This window comes from Miniopterus natalensis, chromosome 5 (assembly GCF_054644295.1).
Source record: "Miniopterus natalensis isolate mMinNat1 chromosome 5, mMinNat1.hap1, whole genome shotgun sequence".
NCBI lineage: Eukaryota > Metazoa > Chordata > Mammalia > Chiroptera > Miniopteridae > Miniopterus > Miniopterus natalensis.
Window position 1 is genome coordinate 15,565,376 of NC_142085.1, and position 21,304 is coordinate 15,586,679.

The following is a 21,304-nucleotide window of genomic DNA, read 5'->3' on the forward strand; positions in this document are numbered from 1 at the left end:
CGGGTTGCTAAGAAAGGCCGAGGCCGACGTGCCACAGACGCCGGAGTGCGGCACTGGGTCCTAAGCTTGGGCTTCCCCTTACCCCCGCCCCCTTCGCTAAGCTCGACCCACTTTAGGGCGGGACCTCCCAGTTCAGCCAATTCTTGGAGCCGAACCCTGGCGGTTTGTACTCTTCCTTTCCAATGAGAAAAAAAGGAAGCAGCTCGGCGCCAATGACCAATCCGAAGAGGCGGCGCCTGGTTGTCAGGCAGGTTTGTGAGAGTTCGGGCCAATTGGAGGCAGAGACACCGATCAACCCGGGCGCAGCGCGCAGGCGGTGGCGAGGAGACGCCGAGCGGGCCGAGTGCGGCCGAGCAAAGCCGGAGCCGGAGCGGGGCCGCAGGAGCCGGGCCGGGGCCGGACGGGCCGAAATGCCCTATAAACTGAAGAAGGAGAAGGTGAGCGTGGCCCTTTTCCTTGCGCCTCCGCCTTGGGGCCTGCGCGGAGCTCTGGGAGGGGCTCGAGCCAGGCCCGGGACAGCCCCAGACTGACCCTCCCGTCCGGCCCCCGCAGGACTCCCTGGGCCAGCTCTCAGTCCCCGCTGCTGGTCGCACCCCCAGCCTGTGCCGCAGCTGGGAAAGCGCCCTCACCTTGCGCGAGATAGAGTCCCTCGACTTGCACCTCCCGACCTACCCCGGGCCGAGGGTAACTCCCTCCCTCCAGATCTGCCCCACTCCTAGGTCACTCCCCTGCTTTCTTTCCCCCGACCACTCACTCCCCCATCCCCCACCCGTTTTCTCGTTTGGGACAGCCCTTCATCTGAGGTGGTCCCTCCAGAACTACCCACCCTCCCAGCCCCTTCCCTCCTTTTCCGACCTGCCTGGGCCTGCACCGGCCTTCCCCACCGTTCCCTACAGCCCCTTCTCCCGCCCTGCCAAGCTCCCTGACCTAGAACAGCTCTGCTTTCTCTTCTCCACCAAATCTGGCCTAGGCCCCTCCCTCTAGTTCTTTCTTCACACACAAACTTGTGAGCCAGGACTGAGCCTTTCCTTCTGTCCGTGGAACCTCAGAATGTCAGTGCTGGACAGGACCTCTGAGTGCATTCGGTGCAATCCGGAGTGGTACAGATGAGGGGACTGAGGCCCAGACAGGGGAAGGGACTTGGCCAAGGTCACATAACCTGCTGGAGGCCCAGCTGCAATATCGGGGCTCCTGACTTAAAGGCCTCTTCTGTACCAAAGTCCCCTTTAACAGGTATCAACCGACTCCCAGGTTCATTCTAAACCAGTCATCTTTCTTAATATGAGCAGGTTCCTTCCCTTAATCCTAGGATAACCTTTGCATTTTTTCCCTTTTTGCACCAGTGCTGGACTTCTGTCTTTCCTGGGCCATACTGTCTGCAAATCTGGAATCTGCCTTCACTATCAGATTAGTTTTCCTTCTTACCCCACAGACTAGCCACCCCTGAACACCCTTGCCTTTGTCATGGTGACTTGATACAGGCCGTTTCTTTTTCTTAAAAAAATTGTTTCTTTATTGATTGATTGATAGAGAGAGAGAGAGAGAGAGAAAGAGAATTCAATTTGTTGTTCCACTTATTTATGCATTCCCTGGTTGACTTTTGTATGTGTCCTAACCGGGGATCTAACCCAAAACCTTGGTGTATCAGGATGATGGTCTAACCAACTGAGCTACCTGGCCAGGGCCAGGCTGTTTTTTGATAATGCCTTCTTTCACCTTCCTTTACCTCCATAGCGCCTTCCCCTGTTCTTCATCCCTGCCTTTCTCTGCCCTCTATTTCCTGCTGTTGCTGAGATCTGACTCAGAGGTATGGTTCCTTTGAGGTACAGATTCACACAGAGGATGCTAGAATACCAGTTCCAGCCTCCCCCAGCTTCTCCTCTCCTGGGCTGGTTCCTTGTGAGGGACAGCTCTGGCCTGGTGTTCTGCACCAACATAGAGCAACCCACTTTACGATCCCAAAGGTGTCATGCTTTCATTTGCCCTCTTATCAGCTGGATTGCTGGGCTGCCATCTCTGACCTTATCAATTAAACTCTTTATCCTGGGGCTGTTGGAGATCTGCCAGGGTTGTCCTCATAACCTCTCAGGTACTGATGTTCTGAGTGTAGGGTTGGTGATAGTGTATTAGGCATTGAACCTCGTGCTGAGCTGGTCAGGGTTGTGTGCCCCACCCAGGCCCTGTCTTTGGGGAATGGGCATGCTATGGTGGTTTAGGCAGCTTAGCTTTAGATGATACATACACAGTCAGCCATACCAGGGGCTAAAGGGCTCCTTCAAAGAGTGTGGAGGGCATGGAATTCAGGGGAAGCTGGTGAGGTCTCTACCTACCGGTAGTTTTAAGTCCAATGGAACAGATACTATCCCATCCACAGAAAGCCTTCCTCTACTAGATGATTGAGACAGGTATAAGTATTTGGCTGGAAAAGAGTATTAGAAGGATCAGGGTACATGGGGCCAGGCATCTCTGATCCCCTTCAAGGTTTAATATTCCGCTTTTGATTCCCAATTGCCTTTGGCCTTCTTCAATGGTTGGCAAGTCCTGAGGAGGAATGAGGTGACATGTGACTGAGGTTTGCCTGGATGGAGTAGGGACAGAAAGGAGGGGTGGGTAGAGGATCTTTGTTGCTCATCCATCACTTCTTCCCTTTCTCCTTCATCTCTGTGTTCTCTTGGACTGGAATTAATTATGTACAAGTCTTTTGTTCCCCTTGAGATAATAACTAAGTTCCATTTTGGTTTGACATCTCCCTTGCACATAGTAGGTGCTCAGTGGATGGGTGCTGAGTCAGTCCCTTGGGGGGATTTATGTCTCTTCTCTACCCTCATGTTCTGATTTGGGGCTTACATCTTTTAGGTTCCTGAGTGGGGTGCCCCTGCTCTCTCCCGCTTTCTTCTTGTTTATAATGATAGTAATAACATTGACTACCATTAAGGTTTTCATGTATACTGTGCTAATGGCATTAGGAACCATGCTTGTCATCACTTAGTAGATAAGGAAACTGAGACTCAGAGAGGCTAGTTAACTTGCATATGATTATGTAGTTAGTAAGAGTTGGGCCTAGAACACAGGGCTGGCTCCCCAGTGCCATGCAGTACTGGACTGCTGGGCTAGGCTGAAGTGTGTGCCCTTCACCTGCTCTGCAGGAAGAAGCCAGGGAGCGAGAGTGGGGGGCCTGGTTTTCCCATGCCCACACACACCCTGGCAGCTGGGATCTCTCTTAGGCTCATTCCCGGAGAGATATGACTGAGTGCTGTAGGGTAGGTGGTGGGGTACAAAAAAGAACCAGGAGATTATGATCAAGTAGAGAGATGAGACATGTACAAAGAAGAGTCACCTTTGTCCAAGGAACCCACATCTGGGGTCTGTACAGACATTCACCTCAGTGTTGTGTCCCGCCTGCACCCCCTCATCTTTTTCCTCTCCACCCCATGATCTGAGCTACTCCCTGGCCCCTTGATGAGGGGTCAGTGTGTCCAGCATGGTCAGTAGGCAGTGGGAGAGTACTCAACCCAAAGAAGGAGCTCCTGCCTGCTGGTGTGACTGCTTAGAGCTGCTCCATACCTGGGAATGGCTTCCTTTCTCCCTGCCCCCATGATGCCTTCCCCCTATTCCAGCCCACACAGAGCTTTCATCTCCCTGAAATCCTTTTGCCCCCATAGTCACAATCACTTGATTTAACACTTCTCACTGAAGGGCCTTGGATGCAATTGAGTCGCAGAATCTCAGAGCTGGAAGTGATTTCCAAGGTCCTCCAATCCAGTCTTCATTTAAGGCTCAAAACCCCTTCTGCAACATGCCTTGGAGGAGGCATGAATGCTCCCCTGCTTGAATGCTCTTGGGGTTGGGGAGCGTGCAGCCTCTCTAGGCAGCTGGTTTCTGTGCAGCTGCTCCAGGAGAAAATTCTTCCTTGTTTGGAGGCTCATCCTGTCTTCCTGCCACTTCAGCCCATGGCTCTTGAGCCTCTGGATCCAAATAGGACAAATTGCATCTTTTGTCCACAGGGCAGCACTTCAGTTATTTGTCAAGATCCCTCATGCTCCCCCCCTCCTGCCTTGACTCCTCCCTTCCATTGTTACCTCTCCCAGTTCCTGCAGCTGTTGCTCTCAGGACATGCTTTTGAATCCACTCCCAGTATGGGTTGTATTTCCCCCAAAGAAAACCTAGAATTTGTCTTTGTCCTCCCAAAGTCTGTTGCTCACAGCTGAATCAGATCCTCCAGAACAGCCTCGTCAGTGCCAAGGACAGGTGCTGCTGTGTCCCCCAGAGCCAAGCACTGCACACAGGTCTGTTAACTGGATGGAAGGTCAAGTGAGCTGCCGGGGCATCCATGGCACACAGATGATTTGTTTTGAGCTTGCAGTCAGACCTAAATCCCCAAGTGTTTTTCACATTTTCCCCATCTTGTCCCTGTGCAGTTGCTTTTTTTGGCCTAAAGCATAGGAAGAGATGCCGGACAGGCCAGGGCTCTGAGCCAGTGGCCAGGTTCCCAAGGGAGACCTGGGACTAGTGCTCACTCTTTGTAGCAATTCAGGGCATGGAATTCAGGGGAAGTTGGTGAGGTCTCTACCAACTCTACCAGTTAGTGAGGCCTTACCTCTGCCTTGTCCACCGAGACATTCTTGGGACAATTCCTATACCTGTTAGCATTTCTGGGCCCCACTGATTATGCCAGTATCACCCTCTGGTCTGGGTGCTATTTGTGACAGGAAAAAAAAAAAAAGCCTCCAACTCTTTCCAGGTGGCTTTGGGAGGATAGTGGTGATGCCTTTCCCTCCAGCAGGAGAGCCTCAGGCACCCTCTGCCCACTTTAGCCAGAGCAAGTATGAGCAGCTTGTTCGTCATGCTTCTCCCTTCAGACTTTTCACCCTGGTTGTTGACAGAGGCACTCCCAGGCCCTACTCATGCACCAGACTTGAGAGGAAAGAGCATTACCGTGCTTCATTATTGTGTGTTGGAGATGTCTTCCCAACCAGATTCTAAACTCCTTGGAGGAACCGAATTTCCCTTAGTATACCCTAGCTCCACCTCCTCCCCTGGGCTAGGTGCAAGGTAGGTGCTCAGTGGTTCTGATTGATTGGTTGACCGATTCAGCTGGACAGAGGATAATTACAGCAAAGACCTAAGGGGTCCAGACAAGGCCTCTTCCTTCCCCTGGCATGTACTAACTCTACCTCCATCTTCTTCCTTCAGGAGCCCCCCAAGCTTGCCAAAGGCACGGCCAAGCCCAGCAGCTCGGGCAAGGATGGTGGAGGCGAGAGTGCTGAGGAGGTAATGAACGTGGCACAGCCCTGGTTATGCTGTAGGCACCAGCTCCAACTGCTGGCTGGCTAGTGGTATGAGGGATCCCAGGGGGCCAGAAGTTATCTGGGCAGGAGGGAAGGAGGCTCCACAGCCTGGGAGGGACCTGGCCAGCCCATCTCAGACTGTCCTCAGGCAGGTTTCCCTCTGGCTGGTATAGATCAAATAAACTCTCCTATTCTTCAGACTCCCCAGAGATTCCTGTGAAAGTTGTTTCTCCGCCTACCAACTTTGAGTATTGAGAGTTCCTTTTTCCTTAGGGCAAAAAGCTAGGGGCACCAGGTCCTAGGGAGACAGGAAGAAGTACACGGGTGCTCAATGGGGTGGTGAGTGACTTCAGCATGGCTCTGGGTAGGGTAGGGGGTGGGGAATGGCCAGTGTTCGTGATTTGGGCCGGGCTGGGCCCCCTGCTCTTGGTGCCTGTCTACTGAAGGGTAGCTATGAGCAGAGGTCAGTGCAGCCCAGCAATCTAGGGCTGTAAAGCAATAAATGGCAAGCGGAGAAGCACTGGAGGGTGGAGGGCCTTAAGGAAGTCCAGAGTATGTCATGAAGGTTTGTGAGTGTGCTCAGTGGGATGCTCTGGAGGGTGAATGATCCTATGAAATCATTGAGCAAGTGCCTGTATTACCCAGGAGCTGGTGATCTTTCATTTCTCTGCTTCCTGCCTCCTGTTTCAAACTGTACAGAGGGATGGAAGAGAACAGGAAACAGGGGCAGGTCTTGTGTGTTTTGGGGAGAAGAGATCAATTAAGAAGTGTTTGGGGTTAACTCTGGACTTAGATTTTTCTGGGTATTCTGGTCCCTGTCTCTTTAAAGAGATCCAAGCACTTTTCACACCTGTGACCATTGTTTTAGGCCTCACTTGAGTAATCTGAAGAAGTAGGGTGAGTTTCCCCCATTTTACAGACATGAGAGTTGACCACGAAGATAAATTCCCCCTCCTTCTACACTGACCCAGTAATCTGGTCAGCTCTCTAGAATAGTCCTTATCATTGAGTGTTGTAACTGTTTGTTATCACGTATATTTTCCCCACCAGACTGAGCTCTGAGGGAAGGAGCTGTCTTCTTCCCCATACCTGCGTGCTCGTGCGCGTGGTTCACAGTAGATTAGTGAATACTTCTGCGGAGCACTCCCTCTAGGCTCAGTCTCCCGTTTAGGAATGATGACATCTGTGGAACCCACAGGGAAGGTAAAGTTGGGAACTGGCAACTGATATTCAAAGCAGCAAGAGAGACTTAGAAGCAGGACAGAAAAGAATAGTTAGGGGGCTACTCCCACCTTTTGCCTAACTATTTCCTACTTGTTCAGTTATTAGTTTGATGTCATTTCCTGAAAGTGGCCCTCTTTGATTCTCCCCCTGCCCCCCCATGCCCAGGACAAGGTCAGGGCTCCTGCCGTTTGTTCTTCTGCTACCCAGGACCATCCATGGCAGCACTTAACCATAGCTGTAATGAAACATTCCATGTGAATTCACTGTTTATGAGTTGGCTTCTTTGTTTGTGTGTCAGCTCCGTGAGGCTCTCGTTCACTCTTGAGGAGCCTAACACACCGGAGGCTCCAACATTTGAATGCATTAGTGAGTGAAGACTGAGTGAGCAAACAAACCAATTTCAGATTAAAGTTGGAAGGAACCTTAGAGTCTAACCCTCTCTTTTCATAGGTGGGAAAATGAAGTCTCCAATAGGTTAAGAAATATGCCAAGACCAGCTGCTAGGATTTCTCCACTGCCTTTCTGGACAAATCTGATAAAGGCAGTAGGTCAATATCAGACCCTCTGGGAAAGGAGCGTTGAGTTCACCTTTTGCTATGTTTTGTGAAACGCTCCTCAGGGCTTACCTGTAAGGCAGCTACAGGAATTCTGCTCCCTGCTTTCCTAGAAATGATCCCATGTGGCCCCAGGCAGAGGGACAGTGGAAAAGTCGATAGCCAGGCTGTGAGGCCCAGGTCATCAAAAGCTCTTTGGCATAGTCTTTTCCTTGCCCTTCTTCTAGTCCAGAATTTGGGGTTCTTACAGCCAAATTTACCCTGTGTTAAGCATTTGCCATTCTGTCCAGTTGATCCTAATAATTATAGCAGCCAACATTGATTTTATTGAACAGTGACTTGTATATTAGGGCAGCTATAACAAATTACCATACACTGCCTGGATTATAATAACAGGGGTATAGTTTTTCACAGTTCTGGAGGTCAGAAGTCTGAAATCAAGGTATCGGCAGGCGTTTCCCCCTGAAGTTCTAGGGAGGAGTCTGTGCTGCATCTCTCCTAGCTTCTGGTGGCTTTCAACAATCCTGGTATTCCGTGGTTTGTAGATGCCTCACTCCAGTCTCTACCCCCATCTACACAGGGCCTTTTCCCCTGTGTTGTGTGTCTGTGTCTGTGTGTCCAAATTTCCCTCTTCTTATAAGGACACCAGTCCTATGGGATTTAGGGCCCACCCTAATCCAATATGACCTCATTTTAACTTGATTACACCTACAAAGAGTCTATTTCCAAATAAGGTCACATTCACAGATGTTGGGTTGATGTGAATTTGGGGGACACTGTCCTACTTACTACACTCTGTACCAAGCACTGTGCTGAGTATGCATTTAATGTTATAACCTCCTCATTTCATCTTCACAACACTGCCATGAGGTCATTCCGTTATCATTGTCCCCGTTTTACGGATGAAACTGAGGCTTAACAATATTAAGTAGCTTTTACTTGGCAGTAAAACAGCAGAGCTGGAATTCAACCTAGGTCTGTGTGACTTGGGAGCCAGTTCTCCTGTGTTATTTTTTTGTTTGTTTTTATTAATCCTCACCCAAGGACATTGTTTCCATTGATTTTTAGAGAGAGTGGAAGGGAGAGGGAGAGGGAGGTTGAGGGAGAGAAAGAGAGGATGGGAGGGAGGGAGAGAGAAAGAGAGAGAGAGAGAAGCATTGATGTGAGAGAGAGACATCCCGGGGAATGAACATGTAACCCAGGTACATGCCCTTGACCAGAAATCAAGCCCTTGACCCTTCAGGCCGATGCCCTAAGCACTCAGCACGCCAGCCAGGGCCAGTTCCCCTGTGTTCTTGAGGACATGATACACTGGCTCTAAGATTCTAGAAGACAGTCTTAGAGTGGAAAGGAGCCCTAAGAGATTAGGTCAGACTTACTCTGCCCTGCCCGGCAGGCAGGGGTCTTTCTTGGTCTGTCTGTGGAGAAAGCGGTTCAGTGCTGTGGACTCTTCTATGTGCTGTGCCCTGTCCTCTGGGAGTGGGGACAGAGGGAGGAGGAAATTATCCTGTTCTCCCCCACTTCAGCCTGACCTCCCTGTAGCCAGAGTTGTTACCCTAAAAACATTTTTGGTCTTATCAGCCCTCTACTTGAAAACCTCTGTTGGAGCCCCGACTTGGTGGCTCGGTTGGTTGGAGCATCATCCCATACACCAAAAAGGTGGCGGGTTCAGTCCCCAGTCAGGGCACATACCCAGGTTGCAGGTTGGTTCTCCCTCCGGTGTCTGGTGCGTGAAGGAAGCAGCCTATCAATATTTCTCTCTCTCTCCCCCTTCCTCTTTCTTTCTTTTTTTTTTTAAATATGTCTTTATTGATTTCAGAGAGAGGAAGGGAGAGGGAGAGAGAGAGTTGAAACATCAATGATGAGAGAGTCATTGATCGGCTGCCTCCTGCACGCCCCCGACTGGGGATCGAGCCCGCAACCCGGGCATGTACCCTGACCAGGAATCGAACCCCGATCGCCTGGATCCTAGGTCGATGCTCAACCGCTGAGCCACAGCCGGCCGGGCTCCCCCTTCCTCTTTCTAAAAACCAATAAACATATCCTCAGTGAGGGTTAAAAAAAAAACCCACACACACAAAACAACCTAAAGGAAACCCTCCGTTGGCACCTCATCGTTGGCACCTCATCGGTCACGCCCTGAGCCCTGCTGAGCGGCCCCACCCATTCTTTTAGCTCCCATCCTGGCTTCTCATCACCGTGAGCGCTCTCACGACGCAGGGCCTGACTGATGTGATTCCCTTGACCTGGACCGCTTTCCTTCTTTCCTTTTTCCCTTTGCCTAAGCTCATGTTCACCCTTAAGAGCCGAACTAAAAGTCGCCTCTCTCAGGGACCTCTCCCCTAGCCCTTCAGGCAGAGTGTAGCTCAGCCCTCCGGGCTCCCACAGCCTTTGCTGCCGCCTCTGCCTTTGCGTTTCCCTTGTACTAATAGCTGCTCGCTCTGTCTCCCCCTGGACTGTGAGCTCTCTGAAGGCAATGGCCACGTCTTACCTTTTAATCTCTAATGCTCAGCTTGATGTTTATTGAATAAATGAAGGAAAGAATTAAGCACAGCTAGGTAGAACTCTAGATGTCAGGATAGGAGAGAATGCCTCTGATTTTGAGGATTTTAAACTAAAATGATCTTTATGTGGCTAGTTAATTCATTATATAAAACTATAACATTAGTGTGCATTTTTCACTGTTTATCTTTCCTCTTTCTGTTAATAGTACTTTCTGTAGTGTTAAATAATGTTTCTATCTCCTGCTTTATGTATGTTTAAATATGTGGGTTGAATTATCAATAGTGGCTGTGTTAGGATCCGGTTGGACCAGCATTGGTTCAGAATGGGCAAGTATAGTTGCCATATCCTGAGTGTGAGAGTGGTGTGTAACTCAAACTGCCACTTGACTGCCGGAGATCTGAATCTAGGAAGGCTTCTTGGAGTTTGGATCCTGTTGAGAGTTTAGAAGGTACTCCAGGCAGGGGAGATGGCCACTACAGAGTCTCAGAGGTGGGACCAGGCAGGACATGGGAGGGGGTGAAGAGCAGGTTGGCCATGCTGCCTTTGGTCAGCGTCCAGTCATGCTCTGACAGGTGCAGAAGGTTCTCCAGGGGACTCCCCCACCTCCCGCTTCCAGCCCAGGTCAGTGGAGAAGTCAGAAGCTGGAGCTTTTGGGAGAAAGTGTGCAACATGAAGTGGGTCGCTGGCATATGCCCTTGCCTCCCTTCTGGCAAGTACGTTTCCTAGCGAAGGGCGAACAGAACAGACCAGGAGACGCCTCATCGAGGCTTGGCAGCCAGGGGCTTTGCTGGCTGGACCAGCTGTCTCTCAGATGCTTTTTGTGTCTGAGGCCTGGGAGCCAGTGGTACTTATAAAAACGGGGTGGTTTTTAAACTTGGGTTTTTAGCCATGCAGCCCTCTCTTCTCTAGAAACCTACGTGGAGAATGGTTGGGAAACCACTGATCTAGCCCAGCCCCCTCCTCATTAGCAGACAACATTGAGACCTTGCTTTCCCTTTCTGGGAGGACTGCCTCTTTCTCCGGATGTCCCCGTGGTACAAGGGTCATGGAGGTGCAGGGTGTCTGCATCTTATCTGAGAGGATGGAGAGAGAAGTGTTTTTCCTGAGTTTTGTTCCTTTGCTGCCACGAAGTCCCTCACCCTACTGTCACTAATGTTTCTCCCACCCATTCTGTTTCTGCTGCTGTCCAGGGCCCTGTTCTGGGTGTTCCCCTGTCGGGACAGGAAGGGCCCATGGGGAGGGGTCGGGGCTTGGCCCCCAGTCAACCAACCAACCAACCAGACATTTCCTTAATGCCTATTAGTTGCCAGTGCTGAGGGGACCCAGAGTGGTGCAAAGTGGGGTCCAGGCTTTCGAGGGACTTGCCATCCAGTAGGGAAATGACACTTGAACAGACCAAGCAAGAGGTGTCACTGGGGATGATCATAGAGCCAGTGGAACAGACAAGTAGTGTCAGGAGGTTGGGGACGGGGGTGAATACCCAAGGCCTGGGGTCATCTGAGAAGGTTGATATTTTTCTCCCTGTCCCTGTCCCTGTCCCTCTCCTTCTCCCTCTCCCTCTCTCCTCTCTCTCCTCTCTCTTTTCTCTCTCCTCTCTCTTCTCTCTCCCCCTCCCTCTCCCTTCCTCTCTCTCTCAAATCAATAAATAAAAATTTAAAAAAATAATAATAGGTACTGTTGTCATCCCCATTTTACAGATGAGGAAACTGAGGCAACGAGAGACTGACTGTATGACTTTCAGCTAATTAATGCAGAGTCAGGAGTCAAACCCAGGCAGTCAGGCTCAAGTCTACTGGTCATGGCAGGAGAGGTGTGTGATGGCTGCTTTTGCCCTACTTCCTTACGTTCCCCTTTTCCAGTTGGTGTCTGGGGCTGTCATTTCAGGCAAAGGAGAGGGCCATAAGGGCAAAGCTACACTGGACCAAGGACCGCCCTGGGCTGGACCCCTGTCCCCTCCTGTTCTCTGATCACCAGAGAGGTCACAAGCTTGACATAATTGTTTCTATAAAAAATTCAGAGCCTATGCCCTGGCCGGGTAGCTCAGTTGGTTAGAGCACCGTCCCAACACACCAAGGTTGTGGGTTCAATTCCCTGGTCAGGGCACATATGAGAAGCAACCAATGAATACATAAATAAGTGGAACAACAAATTGGTGTTTCTTTCTCTCTCTCCCTTTCTCTCAAAATCAATAAATAAAAAATCTTTTTAAATTCAGAGCTTACAAAGCATAACATTTCGGTTTTCCTCCCTTCCCCTACCCCAGAAGATTTCAGATTTCCCCGTCCTTATTGTATGAAGTAAGAGTTTGTAGAGGGGGTGGGGATGGCAGGTCTGAGGACAGGAGGACATCCTTGCTGTGGTCTGGGTACCCAGCTGGACATGGCCTCACCCCTCTGGTCCTACTGCAATCTCTGGTTGGTCAGCCTCTCTCCTCTCCCAACAGGGGGTACCTGGACAGTACCTGTGGGTGGACAGCCCTGTAAATGTCTGTGTGTAGGCTTCTGAAAATGGGCTTCGTGTTCACTTCAGCAGCACATATACTAAAATCGGAATGATACAGAGAAGATTAGCATGGCCCCTGCACGAGGATGACACGCAAAGGGTTCCATATTTAAGAAAAGAAAATGAGCTTCCTGGGGCTCTGACACCCATGTCTGGGAGGAAGTAAAGAGATCGTTTTTAAAAATTAGCTGTATTAACAAAATATAGAAAAGTAGAAAAAAATCACCTATTATTCTGCTCCCACAGGAGATAGGCATGACCGCAGTGGTGGACTTGCTCCTGTCCTTTCCTTCTTCCCTGGGTTAGGTTCCGTATGTTGCAGTGTGGGGGAGCTCATGTATGTACAGTTCTGTATTACCCTTATTTTACTTAGCATAGCAAGCAGTTTTCTGTCATTACATAGTTTTAGGCTTTTTGTTTTATCTTAAATTTTTATCACCGTGATAAGCACAAACATGTACATTGTTCAGAAATCAGATAGTACTTGGGCTGCAATGCAAAGGGCAACCCTGCCCAGGCTCCTCTCTATTGCTCTGTGGCAGCCACTTTCAACTCCTAACTCTTTCCTTGGAGAGTGACTTCTGTACTTCCAAATAAAATTCTTTCACCGCTTTTTTTTTTTTTTTTTAATTTTTGAGATTTTGATAATATCTATTGACTGTACTGTGGAAAATTAAAGCCTCAGTGTCTTATACCCCTGCACAGACATTTCCCCTCCTCTCAAAATACTCATCACCAATTTTGGGTAAACGACTGTGACTGAGTAAATATTTTTTACAGCTGAACCATGTATGATTGTTTAGTACATAGTTTTCATAAACATGATTTTAACTCCATGACATTCCCATTTATTTATTTATTTGCTATTATAAATAAGGCTGTAAAAAGTATAAAAAGGCCAAGGCCTTTATTTTATTTTATTTTTTTTGAGGGAGAGAGAGGAAGGGAGAGGGAGAGAGAAACATCAATGTGAGAGCTGAACATCAATTGGCTGCCTCCTGCACCCCCCTATTCCCCCCACGGGATCAAGCCCAAGCCCACGACCCAGGCAGGGAGTTGAGCTGGCAGCCTTTTAGGACACAGGATGATGTCCAGCCAACTGAGCCACACCAGCCAGGGCCAAAGCCTTTTTTTATATTTAGGATTTTTCTTAAGCTATATTTCCAGTAGTTAAACTATTGAGACATGGGAATGAATTTCTTTTAACTTTTAATGGAACAATGTCACGCATTCAGTAAAATCGTACAGTACAGTCATCTTAGGCGTCCACTCAATGAATTTTTACGTGTGTATGCTATGAACTGCCTTCCAGATACAGTCAAGATATAAAATGTTTCCATTACTCAGAAGGTTCCTCATGCCCTTTCTCAGTCAGTACTTACACCCCACCCCTCGCCACCCCAGCCAGGCCCTGGACAGGAAGCCACTTTTCTGACTTCTGTTACCATCAATCCATGAATTCGTTTTTCCTGCTCATGAAGTGGAGTGAGCATTTTGAAGGCTCTTGATGCACAGGCAGTGGGCATCATTTTGGGAGACTTGACTTTGTGACCACTCCCTTCCGGGTCTAACCTATAGTTGTCCCTGACCCTGGCCTTCGCTCCTTCAGGGCAGGGGACATAAATGGACTGGAGTTGGGGTGGCCCAGGCCTGGGGTGGCAAAGGTAGCTTTGGGAGTGGACCTCAGCAATTCATTTGTTTGACCAGGCTCAGCCCCAGCCCCAGCCACAATCCCAGCCCCAGCCGCAGCCCCAGTCTCAGCCATCGTCATCCAACAAGCGTCCCAGCAACAGCACGCCACCCCCCACACAGCTCAGCAAAATCAAGTACTCAGGGGGCCCCCAGATTGTCAAGAAGGAGAGACGGCAAAGCTCCTCCCGCTTCAATCTCAGCAAGAACCGGGAGTTGCAGAAGCTTCCTGCCCTGAAAGGTACTTGGAAAAGGTCAAGGGGGCTGGTGCACCAGGCCTAGGGGGTACTGGGCAGTTTGGGGTATTTTGGGGGAGGGGGATGGGAGTTCGAGCAAATGTGAAGGGAGTTCCTCAGTTCTAAATGTGGGGCTGAGGGTGTTGGGAGCAGGGCGGGGCAGGGAAAAGCCCTTTAAGGCAAGTAGGATGTGGCAGTTAAGGACTGGGGAAGGGAACCTGACAGTTGGGTCCCCCTCTAGATTCGCCAACCCAGGAACGGGAGGAGCTGTTTATCCAGAAGCTACGCCAGTGCTGCGTCCTCTTTGACTTTGTGTCAGACCCACTAAGTGACCTCAAATTCAAGGAGGTGAAGCGGGCCGGACTCAACGAAATGGTGGAGTACATCACCCATAGCCGGGATGTTGTCACCGAGGCCATTTACCCTGAGGCTGTCACCATGGTGGGCACAGGGAAAGGGGAAAGCGGGCAGGGTGGCAGTCCTGGAGCAGCCCAGACAGAGCTCTCACCTGGGCCCTACCCCTCAGTTTTCAGTGAACCTCTTCCGGACACTGCCACCTTCATCAAATCCCACTGGGGCCGAGTTTGACCCAGAGGAAGATGAGCCCACCCTGGAAGCTGCCTGGCCACATCTCCAGGTACCAGGGCAAGGGCAGGTTGTCCCTAGCTGCAGGGACTGGGGCACTCTGAGGCCTCTAGCCAGGGGTGTCTCCCACTCCTTGGGGAATAACCTTTAGTGAATGTTCCTTTCCCTCCACAGCTCGTGTATGAGTTTTTCTTACGTTTCCTTGAGTCTCCTGATTTCCAGCCAAACATAGCCAAGAAGTACATTGACCAGAAGTTTGTCCTTGCTGTGAGTCCGTGAAGTTCCCATCTTCCTCCTTCCAGTGCATGGACTCTGGCCCCATATCCCTCACTCCAGTCCCAGCTGCTCTTTCTCCTGCGAATATGCTGGGTTTCAGCTGTGTCTCTATAGGAGACTATGGGGGTTAAACAAACCTCTTCTGCCCTTAGGAGCTTTCAGCATAATGGAAAGAAACAAAAAAGCAACACAGTTACCTGCTCCCTCTGTGTGCAGAAATACATGTTCAGGTGTCATCTTAGGAAGCAGTGTAACAGAATCACTCCTTCCAGAGATTTGTCCCCAAGCTCCCTCTCCAGAGAACCCTTGGGCTTCTCCCAGCCAGGACCCAATGTCACCTCAGCCCCTCCTTCCTCGGCTCCTGCCTCACTCGCAGCCTTTCCTCCTGCCTGCTCCCAGCTCCTAGACCTGTTTGACAGTGAGGATCCTCGAGAGCGGGACTTCCTCAAGACCATCTTGCATCGAATCTATGGCAAGTTTTTGGGGCTCCGAGCTTATATCCGTAGGCAGATCAACCACATCTTCTACAGGTGAGGCCAGGAGCCCAGGCCCAGAAGGGAGGTAGAGGGGACTTCAGAAGGGCGTCAGGTTGTCAAGAGACCCTTTTTCTTCCCTCAGGTTCATCTATGAGACAGAGCATCACAATGGGATTGCCGAGCTCCTGGAGATCTTGGGCAGGTAAGAGGTCAGGTGGGGGTACACATGTCTAAAAAAGGTTGGGAGGGTTGGTGCATTGAGCTTGGACCAGGCCCTTTGGCCCTAACAAACCTCCTTTAACTCCTAGCATCATCAACGGCTTTGCCTTGCCCCTTAAGGAAGAGCACAAGATGTTCCTTATCCGTGTCCTGCTTCCCCTTCACAAGGTCAAGTCCCTAAGTGTCTACCACCCTCAGGTAAGCTGCCTTCCTCTTGATCCCTGATCCTGACAGCAGAGAAGACAGGGAGGGAAGGTATTCTAGCTGGATGGGGAGGCAGAAGGAGTGGGTGGAATAATTCCTGTCTACGCCGCCTCTTCCATTTTGGGGTCTTGCCTCTGTCACTGACCTCCGTGAGACCTGGGCCCTGCACCTCACCTCCTTTCTACCTCAACCTTTTGCAGCTGGCATACTGTGTGGTACAATTCCTGGAGAAGGAGAGCACTCTCACTGAGCCGGTAATTCCCTTTCTAAGCCCCAGCGTCCACCTCCTTCTGTGAGCAGCATTTGCCAATCTCTTATCTGCCGAGCAGTGCTGTAAGCAGGTGCTCAAGAGGGATGTAGCCCAACAGGTGACATGGCTTCCTCTGTGAAGGAGAAGGAAAACCTGTGTACACCTAGGAAACAGATCCAAGCCAGAGAAACACGAGCAGTTAGCCGAAGCCACCCAAGCTATACCCACCGTGGGTTGGGGGAGGAAGACTTCCTGGAGAACCAGGCGGGTGTTGAGAGAGAATTTTATCCCCATGTCCTCCTCATCTCACAGGTGATTGTGGGACTTCTCAAGTTCTGGCCGAAGACTCACAGCCCCAAGGAAGTGATGTTCCTGAATGAGCTGGAGGAGATTCTGGATGTCATTGAACCTTCAGAGTTCAGCAAAGTGATGGACCCCCTCTTCCGCCAGCTTGCCAAGTGTGTCTCCAGCCCCCATTTCCAGGTGAGATCCAGACCAGCATATCCCAGCCCCTCTCCCAGAAACTGAGGGAGGTCTTGAGCAAAGCAAGTCGTATCCTCACTGAGTCCTGCCTGTCCCCACCAGGTGGCAGAGCGTGCCCTCTATTACTGGAACAATGAGTACATCATGAGCCTGATAAGTGACAATGCTGCCCGAGTCCTCCCCATCATGTTCCCCGCACTCTACAGGAACTCCAAGAGCCACTGGAACAAGTAGGGGCTGCAGTGGGGCTGGACAGTGGGGCTCTGGTTTTGGAACCTGTGAGGGTGTGGAAGACCTAAAGAGCCAATGGTCTCATCTGGTGGCTTTGCAAGTGGGTGTGGTGCCCATTGTATGTTGATAGGACCTGGAGGGAGTGACTGGGGGAAAAAGATACCTGTGTGAGAGATTTCTGTGATACCAAACAGCAGAGCAGTAGCCTGTATTACACCTTTTCTTGCAGCTAGACATTCTGCAGCTTTGGAGACTTAATTCCATGCTCTAAGAAGCTAACATGATCTTCTTAGCATGTGTTGAATCTCAGTGTTGGAAAAGGCTTTCCTGCTAAAAGCAGGCATGCTGTGGTACAGATGCACAGCATGCTGCTGGGAGGCTGTTTGTGTGGGCTGGAGCACAGGGAGTAGTGGCAAGGAGGTAGGTCTTGGAGCATGGGGTGAGGGGAAGGATGGACAGGCAGACCAATATTTGTAAAGACCCTGAAATGCCAATCTCAAGTCACATGATTTGACCAGAGAGATGAGCTTACACTGTATAGAGGCTTGTGAAATGGGAGTAGTAAATGAGAAAGCTCTTAGCAGAGACACCTCGTAGGAGAGAGCAGATTGGGGCCTGGCACTAGAGGGCAGACTCCAGCCTCTTATACCTCATCTTTTCTCTGGTTGCAGGACAATCCATGGACTGATCTACAACGCCCTGAAGCTGTTTATGGAGATGAATCAGAAGCTGTTTGATGACTGCACACAACAATACAAGGCAGAGAAGCAGAAGTGAGTGTCTCTACTTGGGGGAGCTTTGATCGTCCACCATCTGCCCCTTTGCTTCTCTTTGCTTCTCTTTTTTAAAAAATAAGTTTTTATTGATTTCAGAGAGAAGTAGGGAGAGGGAGAGAGAGAAACATCCGTGATGAGAGTCATTGACCAGCTGCCTCCTGCACGCCCCCTGCTGGGGATCAAGTCCGAAACCTGGGCATATGCCCTGACCCGGAATGAAACGGCGACCTCCGGGTTCATAGGTTGATGCTCAATGCTGAGCCACGCTGCCGGCTGGGCATCTTTCCTTCCCTTTCAAACTCAACCCCAATCCTCTTTGCTCCCTCAGGGGCCGGTTCCGAATGAAGGAAAGAGAAGAGATGTGGCAAAAGATTGAAGAGCTGGCCCGACTCAATCCCCAGGTGAGGTTTTTCTGCCACGGCCCTGAACTGAGGGGCCCATCTTCGGCGGGGGGGGAGGGTTTGTTTGGGGAGGAATAGAGGCAGACAGGTTCGCAGACTTCCGAAGTGGCCCTCCTCACTTGTCCATGCCTCCTTTCCTCTCAGTATCCCATGTTCCGAGCTCCACCACCACTGCCCCCTGTGTACTCGATGGAGACAGAGACCCCCACAGCAGAGGACATACAGCTTCTGAAGAGGACAGTGGAGACAGAAGCTGTGCAGGTGGCAGGGCACAGAGGGAGGGGGAAGCAGAAATAAAGACAGCTCTGGAAGGGGGTGGAGACAGGAGCAGCAGAGCCAAGGCATGAGGGGAAACAATAGAATATACTGGGAATTGGTCACCATTCCTCACCTTCTCTGTATCCACACACAGATGCTAAAGGACATGAAGAAGGAGAAAGTGCTGCTTCGGAGGAAGTCAGAGCTGCCCCAGGATGTGTACACCATTAAGGCGCTAGAGGCTCACAAGCGGGCAGAAGAGTTCTTAACTGCCAGCCAGGAGGCTCTCTGACGCCCTCACCTTTCCTCCACAGGGCCACAGCCCACTCAGCCCTGGGACGCTGCCCTAGCCCTCCACCCTCTGCTCCCTACTGGCTGACTTGGGGCAAGGCAGTGCCTCTCTAGCTACTCTAGGGAGGGTGATGCAGCACTCGAAGCAGGGATGCCCACAGAGTGGTCCCTCTTCTCCCCAAAATGTGTTCATGCCTCCCAGGGGCTAGTACAGACAGGCTGAGCACTGAGATGCTTAGTGCTCAGACAACTGGGGATGCCTGTCCCCCTCTTGCTCCTAACCCCACAGCTACCTGAGGCTGCTCTGAAATTCACAGAGGAATACATATGCTCCTTTCCTCTTCCCTTTATCCTCATTTGAACTCCAGGGGTCTCTCCTCTCCCTCCCCTGCAGAGGCACACAGGGAGCAGCAGGAGAATATTCTCACCAAAGTTATGTCAAGCCCCATTGGCCCCTGAAGTCAGTAGCTGGAGGGGCACCAACCCCCAACAGCACAAAGAGGCCCCCAGCCCCAGCAGAGTGCAGGCTGGGGGGCCTGTATTCTTTCCTCTCACCCCCTGCCTGACCAGGATCATGTGGGAGGTCAAAAGGAGAACTGCATAGGCTATGGACAACAGGTAATGCATAAAGGGCCCAGATGGATCAGGAGATAAGGGATGAACAAACACCCCACCTTGTGCCCCCTTTGGTGAGCAGCAGCCCCGGGATCACAGACACAGAAGGGACCACCTGGGGCTGACTGCTTTCCTGTGCTATTGGTTTGCAAAGCTAAGAAGGAAGGAAGCAGGGAGCAGTGTCCTAAGCATGGCTCCCCCCAACACCTATTTATTTCCTTGTTTGTGCTAATGCTGGGCAGGCCCTTACTTGTCCCTTTCAGGCACCACGGAGGAGCAAGGGGCTTAGGAGAGCCAGACCCGGGTTCCAGGGGCACAGGCAGTGCAGCTTCTGGCTGTGTACATAGGGTGCTTTATTCTCCAGAGTGATACATGCTACAATGGGTTGGGCTTGGGCCAATGTCCCCATATGTACAGAACTGAATAAAGTGGGTCTCTGAGAAGAAGTCTGATTTGCCTTGATGTGGAAAGGGAGATGGGCATTACAACCAGGAATGTGTTCAGTCCTGTGCTGGTTCCAGTGGGATGCAGGGAGATAAGGCAGCTCTCAAAGTGGTCACTTCCAGGCAGGGGATGCCTGCCGGGCTTGGAGAGCCTTCTGTACCACGTCTTCCCACTGGGCATCTGATATCTCCCGAGCCCAGGCAGGAACTCCTGGTGCAGGCAGGCTTACTCCAGCCATCGTCCTTTTCACCAGCTCTACGTGTTCTGAAATTAGAGACCAATTAGAGGATAGGAACAATGGGACCAGTTCCCCTTCCCATTCCTTGAATTAACCCAGAGCCACTGGGCCAGTAAAATCACTAAATCTATCAGTTATTTCTAGGCAAGCCGTCCATTCCCAAGTCTAGCAGAATAGCATTTCACCTGGATTCTGAAGTCTGCAAAAAATTACATCACAAACTGTCATTTTAGGAACAGGGTGTTGCTCTATGACTTCTATTGGCTCTGGCCAAACCCTTTCCTCCATAATTATTCCACAATGAAAAAAATTCTCTCTTACCTGGGTCCATGGGAATAGAGCTGTGGTTGCTCAATGCTGTAGCTCCCTCCTCGTCTTCATCCTCACTCTCTAATGGTGGGTCTGGCAAGTGAAGCCCCAGGGCCTGAACAGCCAGAGAGAAGACAGTTCAGGGCCAGCCGTTCAAGGATCCCAACTTCACCTGCTCAGGAACAATGCCTTCTCCACCGTACCTGGATCCGATCCTGGATATCGGCAACTACATCTTCTCCATCTCCCACTGGTGCCAGCTCCACCTCCTCTGGTTCAGGATCTTGGTTCAGGGGCTGGTAGGAGTAGCCAGCTGGGCCTGCTCCGGTTTCCTCCTGCTCTTCCTCAGGCTCCTCACTGCTCCAATCCCCAGTGCCTTCTGTAGGGCCCTGGTGAGGCCCTAGTTCTTCAGTCTGATTGGGGAAGATACGCTCAGGGCCCATGGTGTCTCCCCCTAGAACTACTGCTGCCATCCGGGCAGGGGCTGCAAGAACAGGGAGGTAGGAAAGGGATCTTATGAAATCAAATGTACATTCAGCCTCTCATCCAGTTCCTTGTGATCTCCTTCATTGTCCACAAAACATTTAAACGCCCCAACCTTCTGCATCCCGCCTCATTCCAGCATCTCCTGGGCCCTTTACCTTTTAAGTCAGCTCTTATTTCGAACCGAGGCCCACCCGCCTTCCTCTGCCATTTCTTAAATAACAGCCCAACTGGAGGCTAAGCTATCTCCCAAAACACACCCCTTCCAGAACCCCGCCTTCCCGTCCCCACTCCTGACTTGTGAACTCCGGCTCGCCAAACAAGCTCCCCCAGACAGGGCGTACCCTTTCCCTTCTTCCCTCTCAATGGGGTTCCCCCTGTACCACCTGACAAACGCCCTTCAGGCCCAAGGGGATGCCCTCAAATGGCCCCAGCTGCGGCGTTCCCCACCCAACCCCACCGATTGTCCGCGCCGGTGTTCCCGCGCGCCTCACCCGCTCAGAGCCCGCTGCCGAACCCGCACCTTCACTTCCGGCGGGGCAGGACGTGCTTGGGAGCCCAGTCCTCCAGCCCCGCCCAGTGCTCTTGAATGACAGGAGAGAGGACAACGACTCCGCCCCTTACCCCGCCTCCGGCCTAGACAACAAAGAACTACATTACCCAGTGACCCCCACGGCGTTGTGTGTGTGTGTGTGTGTGTGTGTGTTTTTTTAACATCTCTGCACATGCGTAGAATCTCTTTGCGCGCCTGTCCACTGCTCAGCACC

At 51.1% G+C, this 21,304-nt stretch overlaps 2 protein-coding genes and 1 pseudogene across 3 annotated transcripts; 2 read left to right on the forward strand and 1 right to left on the reverse strand.

The window, feature by feature from the left end:
• Window positions 1–212: 212 nt before the first annotated feature.
• On the forward strand, window positions 213–19,509 carry PPP2R5D (protein phosphatase 2 regulatory subunit B'delta). Its single transcript, XM_016212789.2, has 16 exons — window positions 213–437; window positions 5,194–5,271; window positions 13,781–14,003; window positions 14,240–14,439; window positions 14,525–14,635; window positions 14,758–14,850; window positions 15,259–15,389; window positions 15,478–15,537; window positions 15,644–15,752; window positions 15,959–16,012; window positions 16,321–16,491; window positions 16,594–16,721; window positions 17,394–17,495; window positions 17,827–17,899; window positions 18,044–18,160; window positions 18,312–19,509. Exons 1-16 carry the CDS (start codon window positions 213–215, stop codon window positions 18,447–18,449), a joined length of 2,013 nt encoding a protein of 670 aa, XP_016068275.2. The 3' UTR covers window positions 18,450–19,509.
• On the forward strand, window positions 12,088–12,186 carry LOC148093052 (U6 spliceosomal RNA; annotated as a pseudogene).
• On the reverse strand, window positions 19,400–21,106 carry MEA1 (male-enhanced antigen 1). Of its 2 annotated transcripts, none has more exons than XM_016212790.2 (4): window positions 21,032–21,106; window positions 20,258–20,538; window positions 20,067–20,169; window positions 19,400–19,771 (listed from the first exon to the last, which is right to left on the reverse strand). In XM_016212790.2, the coding sequence occupies exons 2-4, from the start codon at window positions 20,525–20,527 to the stop codon at window positions 19,620–19,622; spliced, it is 525 nt and encodes a 174-aa protein (XP_016068276.1). In that variant the 5' UTR covers window positions 20,528–20,538; window positions 21,032–21,106; the 3' UTR covers window positions 19,400–19,619. The 2 variants fall into 2 exon arrangements, with proteins under 2 accessions (XP_016068276.1, XP_016068277.1); XM_016212791.2 differs by lacking the exon at window positions 21,032–21,106 and adding an exon at window positions 20,924–20,996.
• Between the last annotated feature and the right edge of the window lie 198 nt (window positions 21,107–21,304).